Consider the following 17978-nt stretch of genomic DNA (forward strand, 5'->3'; position numbering starts at 1 on the left):
TGCGCATGCGCACTGCGCAGACTGACCTCACCGCGGTCTGGCTGAGGGGCTTCCCCCCACCTCCCATAGAGGGCCGCGGGAGGCGCATTCCCTCCCGCCTTCGCCCCTCGCTGTACGGTACATGCTGAGGGCTGTTCCTGCGTGCGCCTCTGGCGCATGCGTGCTGCCGGGCCGGGAGCCTTCTAGAGGCGCGGGGCGGTGCCGCGCCGGCGTGGAGGGGGTTGCAGGTGGCGCATGCGCGCTGGCTCCCATTCTTCCCGTGGCAGCGGGGCGGGCGCAGCCATGCAGCGCAGCGGGCGCCGCCGCCGGCACTGACCGCCGTCCGGCCCCCGCCCCGCCGCCACCTCCCGCGACGCGCCCGGCAGGTAACGCCTGCGCCGGCACTTCGCCGAGCGGGGAAGGCCGTGACACCAAGGGGCGGCGGCGGCGGGGGATGGGGAGAAGCGCGACCAGGGGCTTTGTGTGGTGCTACTGCGGGGTGACGGCGGGGAGAGCGGCCGTGAGGGGGCGGGGCGGGCACCGCTGGGGCCGTCCCGCCCGCGGCACCGGGGCGGGAGTGCAGTTCTGTGTTGTCCAGCGGTGCGGTCTGTTGGAGGGGAGGACGGGGACGGTTTGGCGGCGTAACGGCTGCTGCGGGATCTGGGGGCTGCAGGGGCCTAACGGCTGGTGCGGAGGCGCCCCTCGGCGTCCCCGCCCCTGGGGGGCCAGCACCTCGGGCAGCCCACGGGCTCTGCGAGGGTCCGCGAGCCGCAGGAGGCACCGACCCTGCTTCCCCTCAGGCATCACAACGGAGCGGGCTGTTGTGCGGTTACGGCTTGGGGCTGTGCCGCCCGGCGGGAGCGGAGCCACCAAACACCGGCCGTACGGGTGCGGGAGACGCGGCTGTACGCGGGCTCTCGCAGGGCAGAGGCCCCTTGCGAGATTCCCCGCTGGCGCAAGCGCTGGTTTGTACGGGGCGGTGAAGTGCAGCCGCGTTGCGCTCACTTAGCAGAAAAGGACCGTGATAACGCCTTAAGGCTGCTGTATTATTAAAGCCATCTTGCGATTTGGGCGGATTCCGCTCCTGCATTTGGCCCTTTGTGCACGTGTCGTGCTTTACTTCATTTATTTCTATCACAGTTTGTAGGTTGGCTGAGGGCTGGAGTCTTGCGCCTGTGCAGAGGTGGATTGATCATTACACAAATTCTACAAAAAAAAAAATCTTCGGAGAGATACTAGATTAGAGCGAATAAAATGTAGTTGTTTGTGGGTGCGTTTATGGAGGCCTATATGGGCTCTGTGAAAGGTATTTTCAGTGTATATGGCATGTTCCAGGCCAGTGTTGGTAGGACAGATGTGGCCTCCATACCAGTGCTTATGCCAGCATATAGGGCAAATATATTGGAATCTGTTTTGCTGCTGAGTAGTGCAGACTGTTTTCTCTGCATCTCTGTTGAGTGGTCCCTTTGATGGCACGTAGGTGCTTTTGAAGACAAACCAAAGTATTGTCTCTTGATACCTGCTGTTGTAAATACACCGTTTAGATCAGTAGTTCTCCAGTTGGATCTTACAGAGTCATTAGAACTGCAGCTGTTTCCTGCTGTGTGGTATTCTGAACTGGGTTTAAGAGGTTTGCAACTGCAGAAGGATCTGTGACTGGGTATGTTTGAGAACTTGCAATGGTGGTGAGCTTTTGCTTGAACAAAGGACTACACCAAGTGCAGGATGGAACTGCAGTAGTATCATCTCTTCCTTATCTTGGCAGTATAGCTTAGTGTGTGGAACAAGCCTTTGTGCTGCAGTCCTGGGCTTGGCAAAGTCTGGCTTTTGCTTGTTTTCTCTGTTGAACTCTGTCACTGGGACTGAAGCCCGGAAGTTATGAGAGGGACAGACTAATAACTTATGACATCTGCACAGGTGATCCTCTGTTTCATAGTTACACTTGGTTTATTTTACTGAAAAATTGCTGCAAATATAAGTTGACTTCTCTTTTTCACACTGATGTCTGCAACGTTCTTTTGAAGTCCTTGGTATTGATCAGACAGCTTCAAAAGTTTATGTTTCAAGAAAAGATACTTTATAAAGTTAAAAATTTTGGCCTTACTTTGCTTGGCTGCTTACGTACAGTACTAAAAGTGAGACAGCAGCACGTTTGTGAGATGGGAATGTTTCTCAAGTTCCCATGACATTCCCCGGAGGGACAATTGCAGAGAGTGCCTGTGATTGAGGTAGTTCTCCAGTCACCTTTGAAGTTCAGTAGGAATCTTAAATCTGAGCTGCTGTCTGTGCTACAAAAAGAAGATATTGAAACATCAAAACTCGACTTAAAAATTATATGCTTTGCTCTGTGTGTTCATCTGTCTTTTCCTATTTGTGAGGCAGTTTGGTCAGGGCTATTGGTTGTTAGATGATGAGGTGACAGGAAGACTGGCCACTTCTAAAATGATCTCCAACGTGAGGAGCCAGATCTTGTCCTCAATAACTTTTTTAGAGGCAAATTGTAATGTGTTCCAAGAAGTGTTAAAGATACTGGACTTGAAATGCTCAGGTGGACAAAGTAATGAGCTCCCCTGCATGTACCTCCCCCTTTCAACATACATGCAGATTTTTGTGAGTAGTGTGGCTTTGAAGCTTGCGGACTGCCATTATGAGCACCCTTCTGGCCTCAGATGACTTTGGATCCAGGCTCATGTGTCATCCTGAGTCTCTCATTATATCTGTCCTTGCCTAGACTAGGTTTGGAAATCTTTTTGGCATGCCTCTGGATTGGTCTTGCTGCTGTTAACACCTCCTGGGTTGACAACTGTAGCTGAAGCTTTCTCCTGGATTCTGATAGTGCCACTGCACCTTCAAACAGCTTGCCAGTGCATTAAGAAATGCTGGCAAGTATATAACGTTCTTTCAGCTGAGTCTATTATTTTTTTTCAGACTGAAACTTCAATTTATTGTAAGCAGTCACTATGAAGGAAGGGGTTTGCTTCTGCCCTTGATGAAGGGTTGATGTTTGTGGCAGTGACGTGCAGAGCAGCCTTAGCTTTACTGCACTATTTAATGGTGTATGCCTCACATAGCTCTTTACTTCATTTTCATCAATCTACACAGTGTTGAAGTATGCATTGTGCATTTCTTCAGAGCTCCCTCAGTGTTTCAGGTGTTGTGTATTGGGCCAAATTGTTACCAGTCCTCAAAGCTGAAAGCATATTGTGAGCTAGTTAAGAGCTTTGTGTGGTGGGATACTGAGCAGCTAAATGCTCACAAGTTCCTTGGCATTCTCTTCTGGACTGGTGTCTTGCTTTGTCATAAACATAAAATATCTTTCTCCTCTCTTGGGCAGCTCTAGAACTCCTTTGCAAAAAAAACCAACCCAAACCACCTGCCCTGACAAAGAAGAATAAACCCCTCAAACAACAACAACCACCCCCAAATAAATTAAAAGAACAACTCAGCCCATATCCAAATAAAATGGATAGAGTTATAATTGTTCAAATTATAGGAGGGTGACAACTGGGTTTTGTGATCTGAGAGGCTGCAGGTGCCCTTCAAGAGATATGATTTCATTTCATGGTGAGACCTGGAGTTCATCTGGTTTCCTGTTCTGTCACCAATCACATCTCTGCCTGTTTGGCTCCTTGAGGAGGAAGAAGTCCATTCTGTATTCAGAAACAGTGTGGCAAGTAGGAGCAGCAAGATCAGTTGATAGAAAAGTGTCATCATCATTAATTTATTGGAAGTGAGTAGGCAGATTAAAAAAAAAAAGAGTCTCTTAATTTATTTTCCCCACCAGCAAAACAACAGGCTAAACAGCCTAACCAGGCCAGTCCCTGGTGCAGTGTTCGTGCTTCAGGCTTAAGCTGGGCCCTTTTTCTTTAGACTTTGCATATAGGTGCTTTAGATTCCCAGATACTTCAGAAAGCCAAATTGAACCAACAGTGATTTGCTGGGACAAGGATCTGATCAAACTGCACTTGGATTCTGACTTGTGTTTTGAAGTGCTGAGCAGAAGGGAGGAAGGACTCATAGGTATGTCTCTGCTTGTTATGTTGCAGGTGATTTCTTACCCCAGCAGACTCTTTACTGCCACTAGAGTTAAGGTCAGTTCAAAACCCCTTTACCTTCTCATTGTTCTGTGCTCTCTCCACCCACTCTTCATAAATCTTAAGTGTGGTGGTGACTTCTTGCAGTCCCTTGCTGCTTGTGTTGTGGCATGTCTTTGACCATTCACTTCCATGCAGTTGGTAAATACCAGGCTGAATAGAATCTGCTTGTGCCTAGAGGTTAGCCCTCCTTCCCTGATGTGGAATTGAACTGGTCCTAGGTCTTGGATTCTACTGGACCTTGTCAGCATTTGGAAGCCAGCTGCAGCTGAGAATTGTTCTGCCCTTGGACAGCAATTTCCACAAGGATTTTTCAATCCTGAAGAATGGGAATAGGCAAAGAGACCTGGATTATCATGCAGACAAGCTTGCGTTTGGAGTCACAGGGGAAGAGATGGACGTTAGCTGGAAGTGTGAGGAGAGACCAAGAAAATAAACCTTTTCCAAGACTCTACTTACACATTGCTGCTGGTGTGTCCCACAGCCAGCTGTTACAGGCTCTTACAGGTTCCTGCATCAGCGTGGTGTATCTGATTGGTTTTCCTATCAGCAACATCTTAAAATGACTTGTCAGAAGCACTCGTACAAGTCATTATATTAGAATCAGAGGTGCTTTTGTTTATGGCTGTAGTATCTGTTTACCTGCATGAGGTTGTGTGAGTGAACTTCCTTTAGGTGTAGAGTGTTTTTCCTTTCTTTACTCCTACACCACCCACATTTTGTTAAGGTTGTCTAAAATACATGTGTATGTTTTGAGAAATGTGGGGTGCAGTGGGAAGAAATCTTCCTGAAACTTGCTTAGTTGGACACAATGTCTCTAGAGGGCTTGTACCGAGGTAGTATGTTCTTGTGTATATTTTTTTCCATTCCAATATGTCATTTTACTATTAGCACTTGTCTCTCCAGTTGTGTCTTGTGCTTTTACACAAAAACACACCTGCTGCTTCTGTGGCACATCAATAGGGACAGCAAAGTCCTGGAGGATTTGTTTAGTGTGGAGTTTATATCAAACTCATTCATCTTTTTAAAAAGTACATTATCCTGATCTTCTGCCATCATGTGGTGGTAATTTTTTTTTTCCTAAAGGTGTTATCTTGCCCTCAGTTCCCACTGCTAATGGAGATTTGCTTTGCAGTAGCTCTGGGAAAGGCACTGAATTTCTACCCTATTCCTGTCTATAAAACAGAGGATTCTTGGTATTCTTCCATCTTTTTCTTCAACTGATGTACATCAAGAGATTATTTCCACCTTCAGGACCAGCTAAATTAGTGCTTGTAGCCTAAGGGACTTCATCTATTGCAATACAAGTAGAAGTCACTTGACCTACTAGCAATCTGGTGTGTGATAGCCACCCTGCTCTAATTGTCAGTAGTGTTCTACTTCCAAACCTTATGAAGCATTTTACCCGTGTAAGACTCTGCTGTTTCCCGGTGATCCAATGTTGGTGCTGGATTGTGGAGGAGTGGGTTAGGGAAATTTTGTTGTACACTCCTTGTTGCAGTAGGAAGGGGTCTGGATGCTACCTTCATTCTTCTGGGATGCATCACCACAGCCCCTCAGGGGACCTTTTGCATCCTTGGTTCCCCTTGTAGGGAAAAGCTGTAGTTATGGAAAGGCAGTACTGTATGGTTTGTTGGCCAGGGTCCCACAGATGTCAGAACTGGAGTCTGCAGACCCTCAGGTAAGGTTAGATCTCCAGAATGAGGGAGCCAAAGGGTATTGTACACACAAACCCACAACTTAGGTACTATTCACAGAGTAAAATATGTCACGAGGATATATTTTTGAGGTCTTTTCCTCCTCTGTGGTCCAGCAGGCCTCTAATGAGTTGCTTGTAGTGTGATACTGCTAGCCACAAGCTAAGATGGAGTTGCACAGAGCAGCTTCTAACATCATAGAATTTTTGATTTTACCTTGGCACTCAAAAAAGGAGACCTTGAAAGCTCATTCTGGACTTGTCCTTGGTCACAAAGTTAAAACCAAACTAATTTCAGAGAGGGGTTGTATTGGGAAAACAAAGGATGCTTAAAGTCATCTAATTTTCTACCCTACTCTTGAAGGGTTACTTCCATTCTACAAAGTGGTTCCATTAGCGTAGGGTATTGGGGTCACATTGAGGTGACCTGCAAGCTGCAGTTTCATTACTGCCAAGATTTTTTAAATATTTGATGCCTTCAAATCAGTAGCTCTGTATGAGGTGTTCAGTTACTGAGGCAGCAATGCAGACCTTTAGCAGAGGTATAAGTGTTCCTGTTATCTGAAGCTTATCTTTCATCTTACCCAGGGTAGAGTAAAGCAACTTTCACAGCTAGCATCTGTCCTAGAAGGATTGTGTAGGGGCTAGAAGGCCTTAAGATGGTTTAAACCCTGGAAATCTTTTATCTGTCTTCCTTCTGGAAATCTGCCTCAGTTTTCTTCGTGGCAGTGAAGTTGTGCCATGATACAGTTTTGTTGCCATCTGTACTTTTAAACTTGAACTCCTTAACAGGCTCCAAGCAAGTTTGAAGAATCCGTAATAGTTACCAGGGTCATAGCAAGCCTTCACCCAGATGCAGCTCTTCTGAAGGTGAACTGCTCATAGCAGTTAGTTTTACAAATGCTTCCTTTAGCATGCCAGAAGAAGAAACCTTCCTTCGTGTTTCAAGCAAGGAAGCTGCATCCAGATGGGCAGTGTTTAGCTTATCAGCAAGGCAGTGTGGCACAAGTACTAGAGGTGTGGTGGCTACTCTGGCAGTTGAAGTTACTGTACAGGAGGTGTGGAAGGAGTCTCTGCATGGGCTGTCCTGACAACTAATTAGAAAAGCATGAGTTGTCAGGCTGGAAATCTAAGGTTTAGGGGGAGGCTCAACTACAAGGGAGCACTAATTACCGATTTAAAACAATCACAATGTTTGTGCAATGTCAGACACTAAGGAAACATTATTACCTACTTATGGAGACAAGTGAAGAAGGAGGAGAGCCCATCTGTCAGTTGCTGGGTGAGTGTCTCCTGCAAAGCTGCCTTTGGCTCCTGAAAAAAAGTTACTTTCTTCTTCAAGTAGGACACTTGTCACTTCCTTGTCTCAGAGGGTTTGAAACGGCAGAGTATTTTGAGGTTGAAAAGTGTCAGTGCTGTTTGCTTTGTCTACTGCTACTTGCACATGGAGGGAGGAGTAGGCTTGATTGTGAATGTCATGCTTTGTGAAGATCTGATACCAAATCCCCTCTGAACAGGGGATAGCTGTGCTGGCTGAAGCAGAAATAGAGAAGAACAAGTGGACAGAGGGCTGAAAGTTTCAGCCGTTCCTGCAGACCTGCAGCTTGACACTGCCTTGCTGACGAGATCTCCATTTGGTCTTTGCACTATGTCATTTCTAGGTGCTGTTCTAATTGCTCTGAACTTCTTGCCCAAGAGGGCTTGGCTGGCATAACCCGTAGTTAAGTATTTACACTGCCCACCTTCCAGTAGTGGTGAACTGCTGCAGCTTTGACACCCAGTAGCTTTCATACTTGAAAAATTGCTGCATTTGGCAAGGGTGGAGATCTCCTGAAGGAAGAGAGGAGCTCTTTGTTGTGGAAAGTCAAGGTTCAAGTAAATGTCTGTCTAGTATATTTTAAACTAATTTTAAGCTGAAGTTTGTATGCAGTTAGGTCCTGAGGCTTGTTGCTACAAGTGTTGCTGTGTTATTTCTACAACTGCTAGGCTGCAGCTAACCACGTACAAAAAAAAACCCCAAAGACCCCAACGAAGTGTTGTCATGTAAACAGCTTGTAAACAACTTCTAAACTTACTGGCTTGAAGAAGACACAGAGGTGGCTTCAGACAAGCGACTAGAAGGGCCTAGTTATTGAGTGGCATCAGCTCTTGCCTGCAGTGATTACGAGTAGCAGAAATACTTTGTCCCTCTGCAAGCTCGAGTGAGCAGTTGACTGAGGAGGTTATGGACTGCATGGATTTGATAAAAGGTGATAATGGTGAGACTTGACAAAGATGATAATCAGATAATAATAAGTGGAAGACAGTGAGGTATTATTTTCAAAGTTAAATATCTATGTTGGAAAGGGCTCCCAAGTATAGACAAGCCCTCAAGGGAGTAGCATTGTGTTCTTTACATGCTTCATGTTTCCTTCCTCGTTGCCAAGAGGAAGGTCTAAAATTTCCTGTAAAGTTACCCTAAGATTAAGCCTTACTTGAGAAATGTAGTTTTACTTAGTCCAGGGTCAATGGGGTTCTTCTAAGGACTTACAGTTAATTTGCTTATGAGTACCTAGTTTATTGTTGCCCCAGCATCTTAAGTAACAACTGTTTCCCTATTTCCATTTGGATTGACTTGTTCAACATGCTGAGCCAGTTGCTTTGCTGTGAATGGTACCAGCTTTCATGATCTGATGGTGGCAGTATCTAGGCTGAGTAACTTTGTGCTGTTCAGTTTTTATTGGCTTTCTCCTATAATTAATCATTTCAAGTTCCAAGCTGGCATGGAACTTAAACCTCTCTAGTGGCTTTTGCTGCATATCACTTAATGGAAAATTCTACTAAGTGTTTAGCTTTGATGTCTTATTGGTGAAAGAGGGAACTTTGATTTTGCAGTGACAGAGGTGGAGTGATGGTGAGAGTAGTGTTGGTTTGTTGTGAAGGAAGGAGACCGTTTTCTGTTTCAGTTGGTTTGTTGTAGACAAGAAAATTGACCAAAAACGTGTTGATGTTTTCAGATGTAGCCTAGCCTGTCCCCCTGAATGCAAGCTACAAGCCTAGCAGGGAAGACTGAAGAAAACCTTTCCTTTGCAGCCTATGTTTGCAGTCCTTTTCAAAACCTCCAAAGACAGGACCTGTGCCACAGAGTTATTAGTTCTGACTTCTACACAAGCAGTCAGTCATACAGGAGGAGATTGTACTCAAAATCCTAGTCCTAATATTGGCTTCTGGCATCAGCTGCTTAAAACCCATGATGTGTAAATTCTGCAGGAAGAGAAGTGGACTGCTGGGGCTGAGACTATGGCTTTTTGTTTTCCAGAGTTTGTGGGGAGCATCTGCCTAGTCGATTTCAAACTTGATGGGATGTAGCAGCCACAAAGCTTTGCTGCCTAGGGGGTTTGTATTTTGTTAGCTTGGGTCTTGTTTTTTTCAGATGGTGGTTTTTTTTCCTCACTTCCTCCTGTGAGGAAGAAGGGGGAACTCAACAGACTTCCTAAGATGTGGAAAAGCTGTTTTCTTTTTGCAATTTTTTTTTTTTAATCTAGAAGTGCAACTTAAACACCTGTTAGCTAGCAGATGCAAGCCAGCTTGAGAGTTTCCTCTTGGCTTGCTGTTTTCCCCAGGATTGAGAGATATTGTTAGCTCTTCTCTCCTGTATGCATTTGATGATGGTGTCATAATGTACTGTGGATCTTTAGGCTACAATCCTCGAATTATTGTACAGATCTATTGTGCATCATCATTTTTATCCTATGCCTTCCTTCACATGTTTCAAAAATGAGGAACTTGGAGACAAATTTGTTTATACTGGTTTGATTCAAATTTTGTTTCTGCGCTTGTAGGTAGAGACTTACAAACACTTACATGAAAACCACATAGAAGGAAGACTGGAAACTTTGAATGTTCTTTTCTCATGGCAGTATGGCCAGCTAAAGATTTCTTGGATCTGTTGGGACTTGTTTATGTGTGAGGTTAATTAAAAAATGTTTGTCTGTGGTAACAGTCATTCACACCCTCCTATAATCTGAATTTTCAAGTTTTAAGAGAGTTCCACATTTTCATTTAAAAAATAATTAGGGGGCTTTAACTGTGTTCTGTCCCCTTCTGAACATGTGCACAGCTTCTTGGGTCCAGAAGCTAACCATGTGGCTAACTTGATGTGCTTCAGCCAGAACATGGTATCTTCTGAATACTGTTTGTCTGTTCCTTTTCCACTGCTCTCTGCTAGTGAGGTAACCAGTGAATTGCTGCCCTACTGTGTGAAGACCCTTCTGTTAGATACTTAGACTCCTGTGTGTAGTGCCTGTGGAAAGGAGCAAGACCAGTCCATGCTAGAAGAGGGCATAACAGGGAGACTTGGGAGAAAACTTCTGCTACACTTTCATAACTGCACAAAGCTACCTTTTTTTTTTTTTTCCTGGGTTGCCATGGGTAGCTGAGGGTTGGAAAGATCAGAGCACTGCCTTCCAGAGTTGATGCTAGACTGAAGCAGGTCAGAAACAACTTCAGCAATAAGAAAAGGCATGGCTTTCTTCTGGCTTGGAACCTATGTCTGTATTGTAGAAAGGAAAAGTATTGATTGGGTTATTGTTTAACAGTTTTATAACTTGACATTAAATCATGTTTGTAGTGAGATGGTGAGAGTTTGAGCTGAACAAAGACTGAGTTGGGGTAGTGGTCACAGATTTTGGGCTACAGGTAACTCCTGCCTGATGAATAAGCAGTGCAATCAGTGTGGGTGGCTGAGACATCTGGCAACAGTTGTAGGGTTAGGGAAGCTCAGGATGGGCCTCTGTGCTGCATCTAGATTCTGTGCTTAGTGTTGGTAATGTGGCACTTTGCAAATCTGGCCAGGGAGGATGGAGATGAGAGATAATGAATCATAGAATGTTTTGAGTTGGAAGAGACAAGAAATTTCATTCAGTTCCAACTGCTTACTAGACTAAGTTCTCAAGGCCCTTTCCAGCCTGACTTTGAACATTTCCAGGGTTGAAGCCTTCATAGCTTCTATGGGCAACCCAGTGCCTATCACTCTCATGGTGAAGAATTTTTTTCCTAATGTCTAACCTAAATCTAACTTCTTCCAGTTTGGAGCCATTGTCCCTCATTCTGTCACTACATGCCTTTGTAAAATGTCCCTCTCCAACTGTAAGCTTCCTTGAAATACTGGAAAACTGCTGCAAGGTCTCTGTGGAGCCTTCTCGTCTTCAGAAAAGCTGAAATTGTTTGCTGTGTGAGGTGTGCTTTTGTTTCCAGGCTGGAGATCTTGTGTGCATCTCATCTACTGTCATATCCACTTTGTTTTATTAAGACTTTTATGAAGGTCTTATTTGCTGAAACAGAAGGTATTTAGATTTCTTCTCCAGTGCTTCCAATTAATGAACTTGTGCCTCCAGCTTCCTTCCAGTTGTTTATTCAACCAGATGTCTGCTCCACAGCCTTTTCCCTTGCTCTGAGCTTGACCTGCTTTCCTCATGCTGGTGGAAAAAGTAGGGCAGATTTCTAGCTTTGGGTATTATTAGATAGGAAACAAAAAGACACTCTGGATTTTTATCACCCACCTCCTGAAAATGCTAACCTGTGATGAGGAAGTGCTTCAGGAAGCTGTATGGTGGTGTCAGGAGCCCTGGTCTATGGGAGGGATGGAAGACAGTCCTGAAGTCTGTTCTGTGGCTATCTGGAGAGATTTGTTTGCAGGTGGAGTGAAGGAAAAAAAACCCTGCATCTAACTCCCTGCCAAAGTCTTTGGACAGCTGAGTTTCTAGGGTTGAGGAACACAGCCAAGCAGCAAACATGTAGTTGTGGGTTGTTCTTGGTTTTTTTTCTTGCACTTAAGCCAAAAGTTTACTTCAGAGATGATGCTGTGCCTCTAAGTGGCAGCAAACTTTGGTCTTGATTTTCAGAGCATTGCAGGCAAGGCTGATTGAACTGTCTTTAGTCTGCACCAGTGCTGTTTAGTGTAGTTAAGATGTAACAGAATTCAGCGTGGAAATGGCTTGGGCACCTAGTTCTTGAAAGCTGTTCATCTTACATTCTTGGAGCCTGGTGTTGGTGCAGTGTCTCCCTCACAAGCTGATGGCATTGATTGCCGAATACCAACAGTCAAAACAGCATTTAGACCTCTTCCTGCTTTCACTCATTAAAGCAGATGAATTTTCCTGGTTGATCTGATTAAGGACTTTGTCCCCACATTTGTGGGTAGATGGTGATGGTGGTAACTGCAGTAACACTGGTTACTAATCAGCTGTTACTTAGGTGCCACATTTAGTTCCAGGGAACTGATGGATAGCTGCTGTTGTAAAGAATAATTGGAGGTTTTTGTCCTGACCTACCTGGTCTGATTCCTTAAAATAGAACTTCAAGGCTGCTTGTATCCAGCTTATCACAGCCTCGCAGATGTGTATGAATAACCTATTTTGTGACATGCTTTCAGACTTTTTTTTTTCTCCAGTCATAATTTAACCTATAATGCTGTTCTTTTTCATTTCTTTCAGAATGGACTGCTGAATTGGGAATTACTGCAGACTCAACAGGACAGCACTGCTCGTTGCTTCATCTATTACTAGTTATTTAAATTGGACTTTTAATATCCTGACAGCTGCTGTTCACACACACATGGTGCATTGTTGCCATTCTCAAAATTGCATCTTTGAAACCCAGACACTCAGTAACCTTCATCGAACAAAACGGTGACCTCTTGCATACGTTCATAGAGGGGATTTTTGGACCTGCTGCCCTCTAGCTTTCTCCTTGGTGCTGTATTTCCAAGACACTATGGAGCCCAGTATGGAGTACTGCTTAGCGCAGGTGCTGCAGAAGGATGTTGGGAAGAGACTTCAGGTTGGCCAGGAATTGATAGATTACTTCTCAGATAAACAGAAGTCAGCTGATCTTGAACACGATCAGACCATGCTAGATAAAATGGTGGATGGACTGGCCACTTCCTGGGTAAATTCCAGCAATTATAAGGTAAGCCTTTTCAGATGGCATGTGATTGCAGTCAGAAGTTTTGATGTCAAGTGCTACTTGATTTAAGTGGAAATTACATAATAGACTTTCTAATGTACTGCTTCCTAAACTGATGATTATGCTGAATCAGCCATTCTTATCTCATTTCTTGTAGCCAATACATGATATTGAAGACTAAAGACAGTAATAATTCACTAACTGAAGTTTTAATAAGTGGGTTTACACTTACTCTTTATCCTTTGTGATATCCTGCTTTCTTTGTGTACCCTGTTGACTGGCATGCTTGATCATTGCAGTAGTTAGCAATGTTGATTATAAATCTTTTTAATAGGGTAGGAAATAAAGTTGCAAACCCGTGCCTGAGCTCAGGAAAGTGTATGTATATGTTCTGTTGAATTTGACAGCATTGTAATGACTTGTCAGGAGATGGAACTCTACTGCCTTGTTATCCATGTCATGTTGCTTCATCGCCTTACAGGTCTCAGGGAGGAAGTCCTTCCACTTAGGTATTGTGGGAGTGGGGAAGGATTCTCAACTGTGTCTTGCGAAATTCCTGTTTTGGTCCCCTTTGATAGCACACTTAAGATGTTAGACGTTATGTGAGACTGTTTCTTTCTGATAAATGCAGAAAAATCTGAGAGTTCAAGTTCTTACAGAGCTGAATGTGAAGATCATTAACTCAGAGGTGTACTGAAGTTTTTTTCCTGTAGAAGTGAAGGAGAGACTAGCTCTATAGGTTGCAAGTGCTCTGGAGCTCAACAAACTCAGATTAATTTAAACTACTTTTAAATGTTGATTGAGCAGTGATTGTGAGCTTGCAATGTATTGATCAGCGTGTTCTGCACAGCTGCATTTTTTCTTTTTTGTCAACAAGCATCTGTGGTAGAAACTGTTTGACATGTAGGAGCAAAAAAACCCTGCAAACCCACCAAACCCAATACAGCCTCAATAGAGGATCCATTCTGGTAGAGCAAATGAAGAAATCTTAGTTTGCTGTTGTGAATAAGCGCTGTATGTATAGTTTTCTGAGGGCATTGCATGTTCTTATTCCTTCTGTTCTTGTTAACTTTTTTTTTCAGACTTCACAACTCTCAGTGGGAAAGAAATCCAAGTGCAGTAGACATGAAGTTGTTGCAAAGTCTGCTGTTTGCATGGATTTGATGAAGTGCTATGGATTGCAGAGCTGTGCAGTGCTTTGCAATTCCAGCATCGCACTTAGTTTGCAGAATTTCTTTTAGGATCTCTTCTTCTTTTTCCTCCATCTCACATCCCAGTCTTTTGTCTGTTGAACTGCACACTTTAAAATATTCATCATGGCATTAATTCTCCAGTAACACACTGGTGGCACTTCTGTGCTGCAGTGATTCTGTTCCAGAATTCATGCTGCTGAGCTGGCTGTTCATTAATGTGCATGTTCTATAGATAGCACTTCCTGGTTTTATTAAGTTCTAGTAAGTGTAACTGAGACATGTCTCAGATGTCTGGAGTGTGTTTTCTTAAAGAATGAGTATAATGGAGGATGTGAAACCTTGGAGTGAGGCAAACTGACTGTGAAGGTAATATCCAGCCAAGGCTTAGTGTGTCATCATGTGCCTGTCTTTTCCTTTTGTTTTAGTGCTTGGATCTGCATTATTGCTGATGTTTTTCTTGACTTGTGGAGTAGGGGTTTGGAAGCTTGTGTCTTTCTGGTAAGAGGGAGAACAGGGTAGCTGGTATCATCTGATCCAGTTCATGGATTAATCACAGAATTAACTAGGTTGGAAAACATCTCTAGGATCCAACCTGTCTCCTAACCTTTCTAATTAACTAAACTATGGCACTGTGCCTCATCCAGCCTCCATTTATACACCTCCAGGGATGGTGACTCCACCTCCCTGGGCAGCCCATTCCAATGGCCAATCACTCTTTCTGTGAAGAATTTCTTCCTAGTTAAGCCTGCCCTGGCACAGTTTGAGACTCTGTCCTCTTCTTCTGTCACTGGGTGCCTGGGAGAAGAGGCCAACCCCTACCTGGCTACAACCTCCTTTCAGGTAGTTGTAGACAGCAGTGATGTCTCCCCTGATCTTCCTCTTCTCCAGGCTGAACAGTCCCAGCTTCCTCAGCTGCTCCTTGTAGGGCTTGTGCTCCAGCCCCCTCACTAGCCTTATTGCTCTTCTCTGGACATGCTCAAGCACCTTATGTAACAATCCCAAGAGTAAAAGACCAAACATCACTAGAGTAGCCATCTGGAGAGTTAAACTGCAGTTATTTACTCCTGATTGAAGAAAACCATTATATCCCCAGTCTGTTTCTCAGCTCACCTTGCTCTGATTGGAGAAGTATCAACCTAAAATGATGGAGACCATGTGTGTGATCTGGAACTTCCTAACACTTAAGTGATAAAGTGTCTGCTCTCAGAATTAGGCTAGATTTGGGTAACAGACCCATTAACTTGGGAGAGCATCCAGTTGATTCGTGGCTCCTGCTTGTCTAGAACTCTTCCAAGTAAGCACTTGTTATCACTGGGGAAACATCAGTGAACCAAAGAGGAGTGGCATTGCTGAGGCACTCTATTTCAGTTTAAATTAAAAGGAACCCCTGTTGATGATGCAGTTGCTATGCCTTTACAAGCTGTGTCCCTTACTGGCATACAAGTCTGACCTGTGCAAGTCATGACCATCATTGGCATTTTTAGGCTTTGGGTTTGTTTTTTTTTTTAAATCATTGTTTCAATTTTAACCTAATTCTACTTTGTGAAGTCCTTGAGCTCATCACCAGGACTGAAGACAACTCTTTGCAGTGATGCAGCAAAAAACAAACAAGGCAATGATGAATAGGATGAAGGTTCTTCTCTTGGTGCAGAGAGACTTAGCACACTTCTGATCAGACTCAGTGCTCTGAAACTCGTAACAAATGTCCTGGTGACCTGGTCAGTGATCCTGCTTTGTAACAAACAGCTGCTCTGGGTGCAGAAGGCACTTGGATAGTTCAGGGTGCTTTTCAAGTCAATGAAACATCAGGGGTGTTACATGAAGCAAGCCACAGAGGCCCGCTGTGAGGCCTTCTGCATATCTGTGCGTGCCAGAAGCACACTTGAACTGCAGTCAACAGGAATTGCTAGGGCTGTGCTTTCCCAGCATTACCTATAGGTAGGTGGAAGACAGAGGAATGGTGCAATGAAAAGATGAATTTTCTTTGAGAGCTCTTATTCTTCTCTGGAGCTAAGCTACCTGGGGCAGGCAGCTTGTGTATTCATGGGCACTAGGAGTTGTGTTGGGCTAGGGAAGGTCTTGGAGGATGCTGCAGACCAAAGAGTAGTCTTGCCTTGGTTCTGTTTCTTGGCTTGTTCTGTGCTGTTTCAAGATAGGGGATCTACTTGACACCATTTCTTCCCCTGCTAAGTAAGAAAGGCAGTTATTTTGTAGAGCCTTCCCCAAACAATTACTAAGGTCTGCATTGAGCTGTGTCTTGAGACATAACAGAACAATGCATTGGTGTCAGGGACTTCAGCGTGTTCTCTCAGCTTCACAGACCTATAGCAAGAGAGCTGAAATCTCCAGTAATTCATTGGTGAACAATCGCATGTTGAGGTGCTTGTGGCAGTGCTTAATAATGCTGCTGTTAAGTACTTGGAAGCTCTTGACTTACCTGTGCCCAACGTGATTTTCTCAGTACAGACTATGATGTGCTGTTGATTCTTCATTTTGAGGGGTAACATAAAGGAATATATTCAGTCTAGTATTTCTAGAGGTGAGCTGAGAGTGTTGAACAGTGATCACCACCTCTTGCCTGCTTTTCCACAATAGATGTGTGGTGTGCCGTAGCCCACATCTAGCAGTGGGGATGAGATCTCTTCCCTGTGATGTGTGTGAGCTCTGCTCTTGAGGTTTACACTGATAGCAGCCCTTGGCATTGCTGGTGTATTTTTGATTAGTAACACTGAAGAGTGAACTCAGTTTAGATACTTCATAGTGGCAAAGCCTTCAAGCAGATCAGGCTCCATCAAGTTTGACAGCCTCTATTTGTTTCATATTGCAGAGTGGTAGGAGGAGGAGAGTTTGAAGTGAAACTGGGTGGGAGTTGGCAGTGAGAAACTAGATAGAACTTTTTGGGATTTTTCATCAGCTTTGGTGAATTGTTTTGTGCTGCACTACTCTGGCTGCACAGGCTAGGCTTGCCAGGGAGTGCATCTCATTCTTGCATAGGATGATCCCTTTGCCTCAGTGTGCCTTGATTTGTGTGAGGCTCTGTGTCCAGTAGCTTGTACGAGGCGGTGCTTTGCTGTGAAAGGGGATTTAGATTTAGGAGCTGACATGGTCATCAGACTCTGGTGGCTGAGGACACTTCCACTTCCCGGGGAGTGCTGGTAGGTCCAGTCTGTCAGGGTGAGAGGTGGACTGGACCGTGTCCTGAGTTTCGTTTGTGTCTGCAAGACTTCAGGTGCTATTTGTTTAGCTTCTAGTTGATTTTGTTACTGACAGAGACATCACACTATTTTTTTTTTATATATAATGATATATTGCAGGGAATTTTTATTTCCCCGGGCAACACTCCTAATAGTGTTAGAGAAAGCAGCTTTCTATTCTGATCTGTTTCTGAATATCAAGTATTACAAGAGTATGCTTTACTGAGCTGAAGAGAAATAAAACTTGCACACATAAATTATCTGGCTTTCTTAAACTCTGTATTGGAGAAAATTTTTTTGGCCTTGCTAATTGAGGGGTAGAACAGATGGCTCAGGCTTAGTTTAAAGTGGCATCCATTAGAGTTACTTAAGCTGATGAATGGTTGTTCTCTAAGCATGCATTTGTTCTTTATACCATGTTTATTTTGGTTGAAATTCTGTGGAAGAAATCCTGATTTAAGAAATAATTATCATGTGTGGCTATGGGTTGATATGATAATTTTGTGTGTTTCATTGAGCATTTAATGCATGGGGGAAAAAGGCTTCGCCATCTGGACAAGAAAACCAAGATATCTGTAAAGGGTTTCTAAGCAGCTGCTGTTAGCTGGGGCTACATTAGGATCAGCAATACATACATTCATTTAGCAACTTCATCCTTGAAAAACTCTTTACCATAAATCTGTACTGGCTAATAAATTTTTTTAATTTTGTGTTCAAAATATGAGAGGTAGACTATGGAGGAAGAGTAATATTGGGATCTGGACTCAGAAGTAGACCCTATTTCTTGCATATACCCATATTACAGAAGGTATCTTGGCAAAATCTGTTTCTGACAACTCTAATGGGGAGAAGACCTGTCTAATGAAGTGCTGAAGAC

At 44.1% G+C, this 17978-nt stretch overlaps 1 protein-coding gene across 1 annotated transcript in view; it reads left to right on the forward strand.

The window, feature by feature from the left end:
- The first annotated feature begins 290 nt into the window (after positions 1 to 290).
- Positions 291 to 17978, forward strand: part of CLASP1 (cytoplasmic linker associated protein 1) — a 183629-nt gene continuing 165941 nt past the window's right edge. The window contains exons 1-2 of the mRNA XM_064157393.1: positions 291 to 365; positions 12243 to 12717. Coding sequence (XP_064013463.1) covers positions 12523 to 12717 — 195 coding nt within the window. The 5' untranslated portion in view covers positions 291 to 365; positions 12243 to 12522. The remainder of the gene's footprint in view (positions 366 to 12242; positions 12718 to 17978) is intronic.

Source organism: Pogoniulus pusillus, chromosome 2 (genome assembly GCF_015220805.1).
Source record: "Pogoniulus pusillus isolate bPogPus1 chromosome 2, bPogPus1.pri, whole genome shotgun sequence".
NCBI lineage: Eukaryota > Metazoa > Chordata > Aves > Piciformes > Lybiidae > Pogoniulus > Pogoniulus pusillus.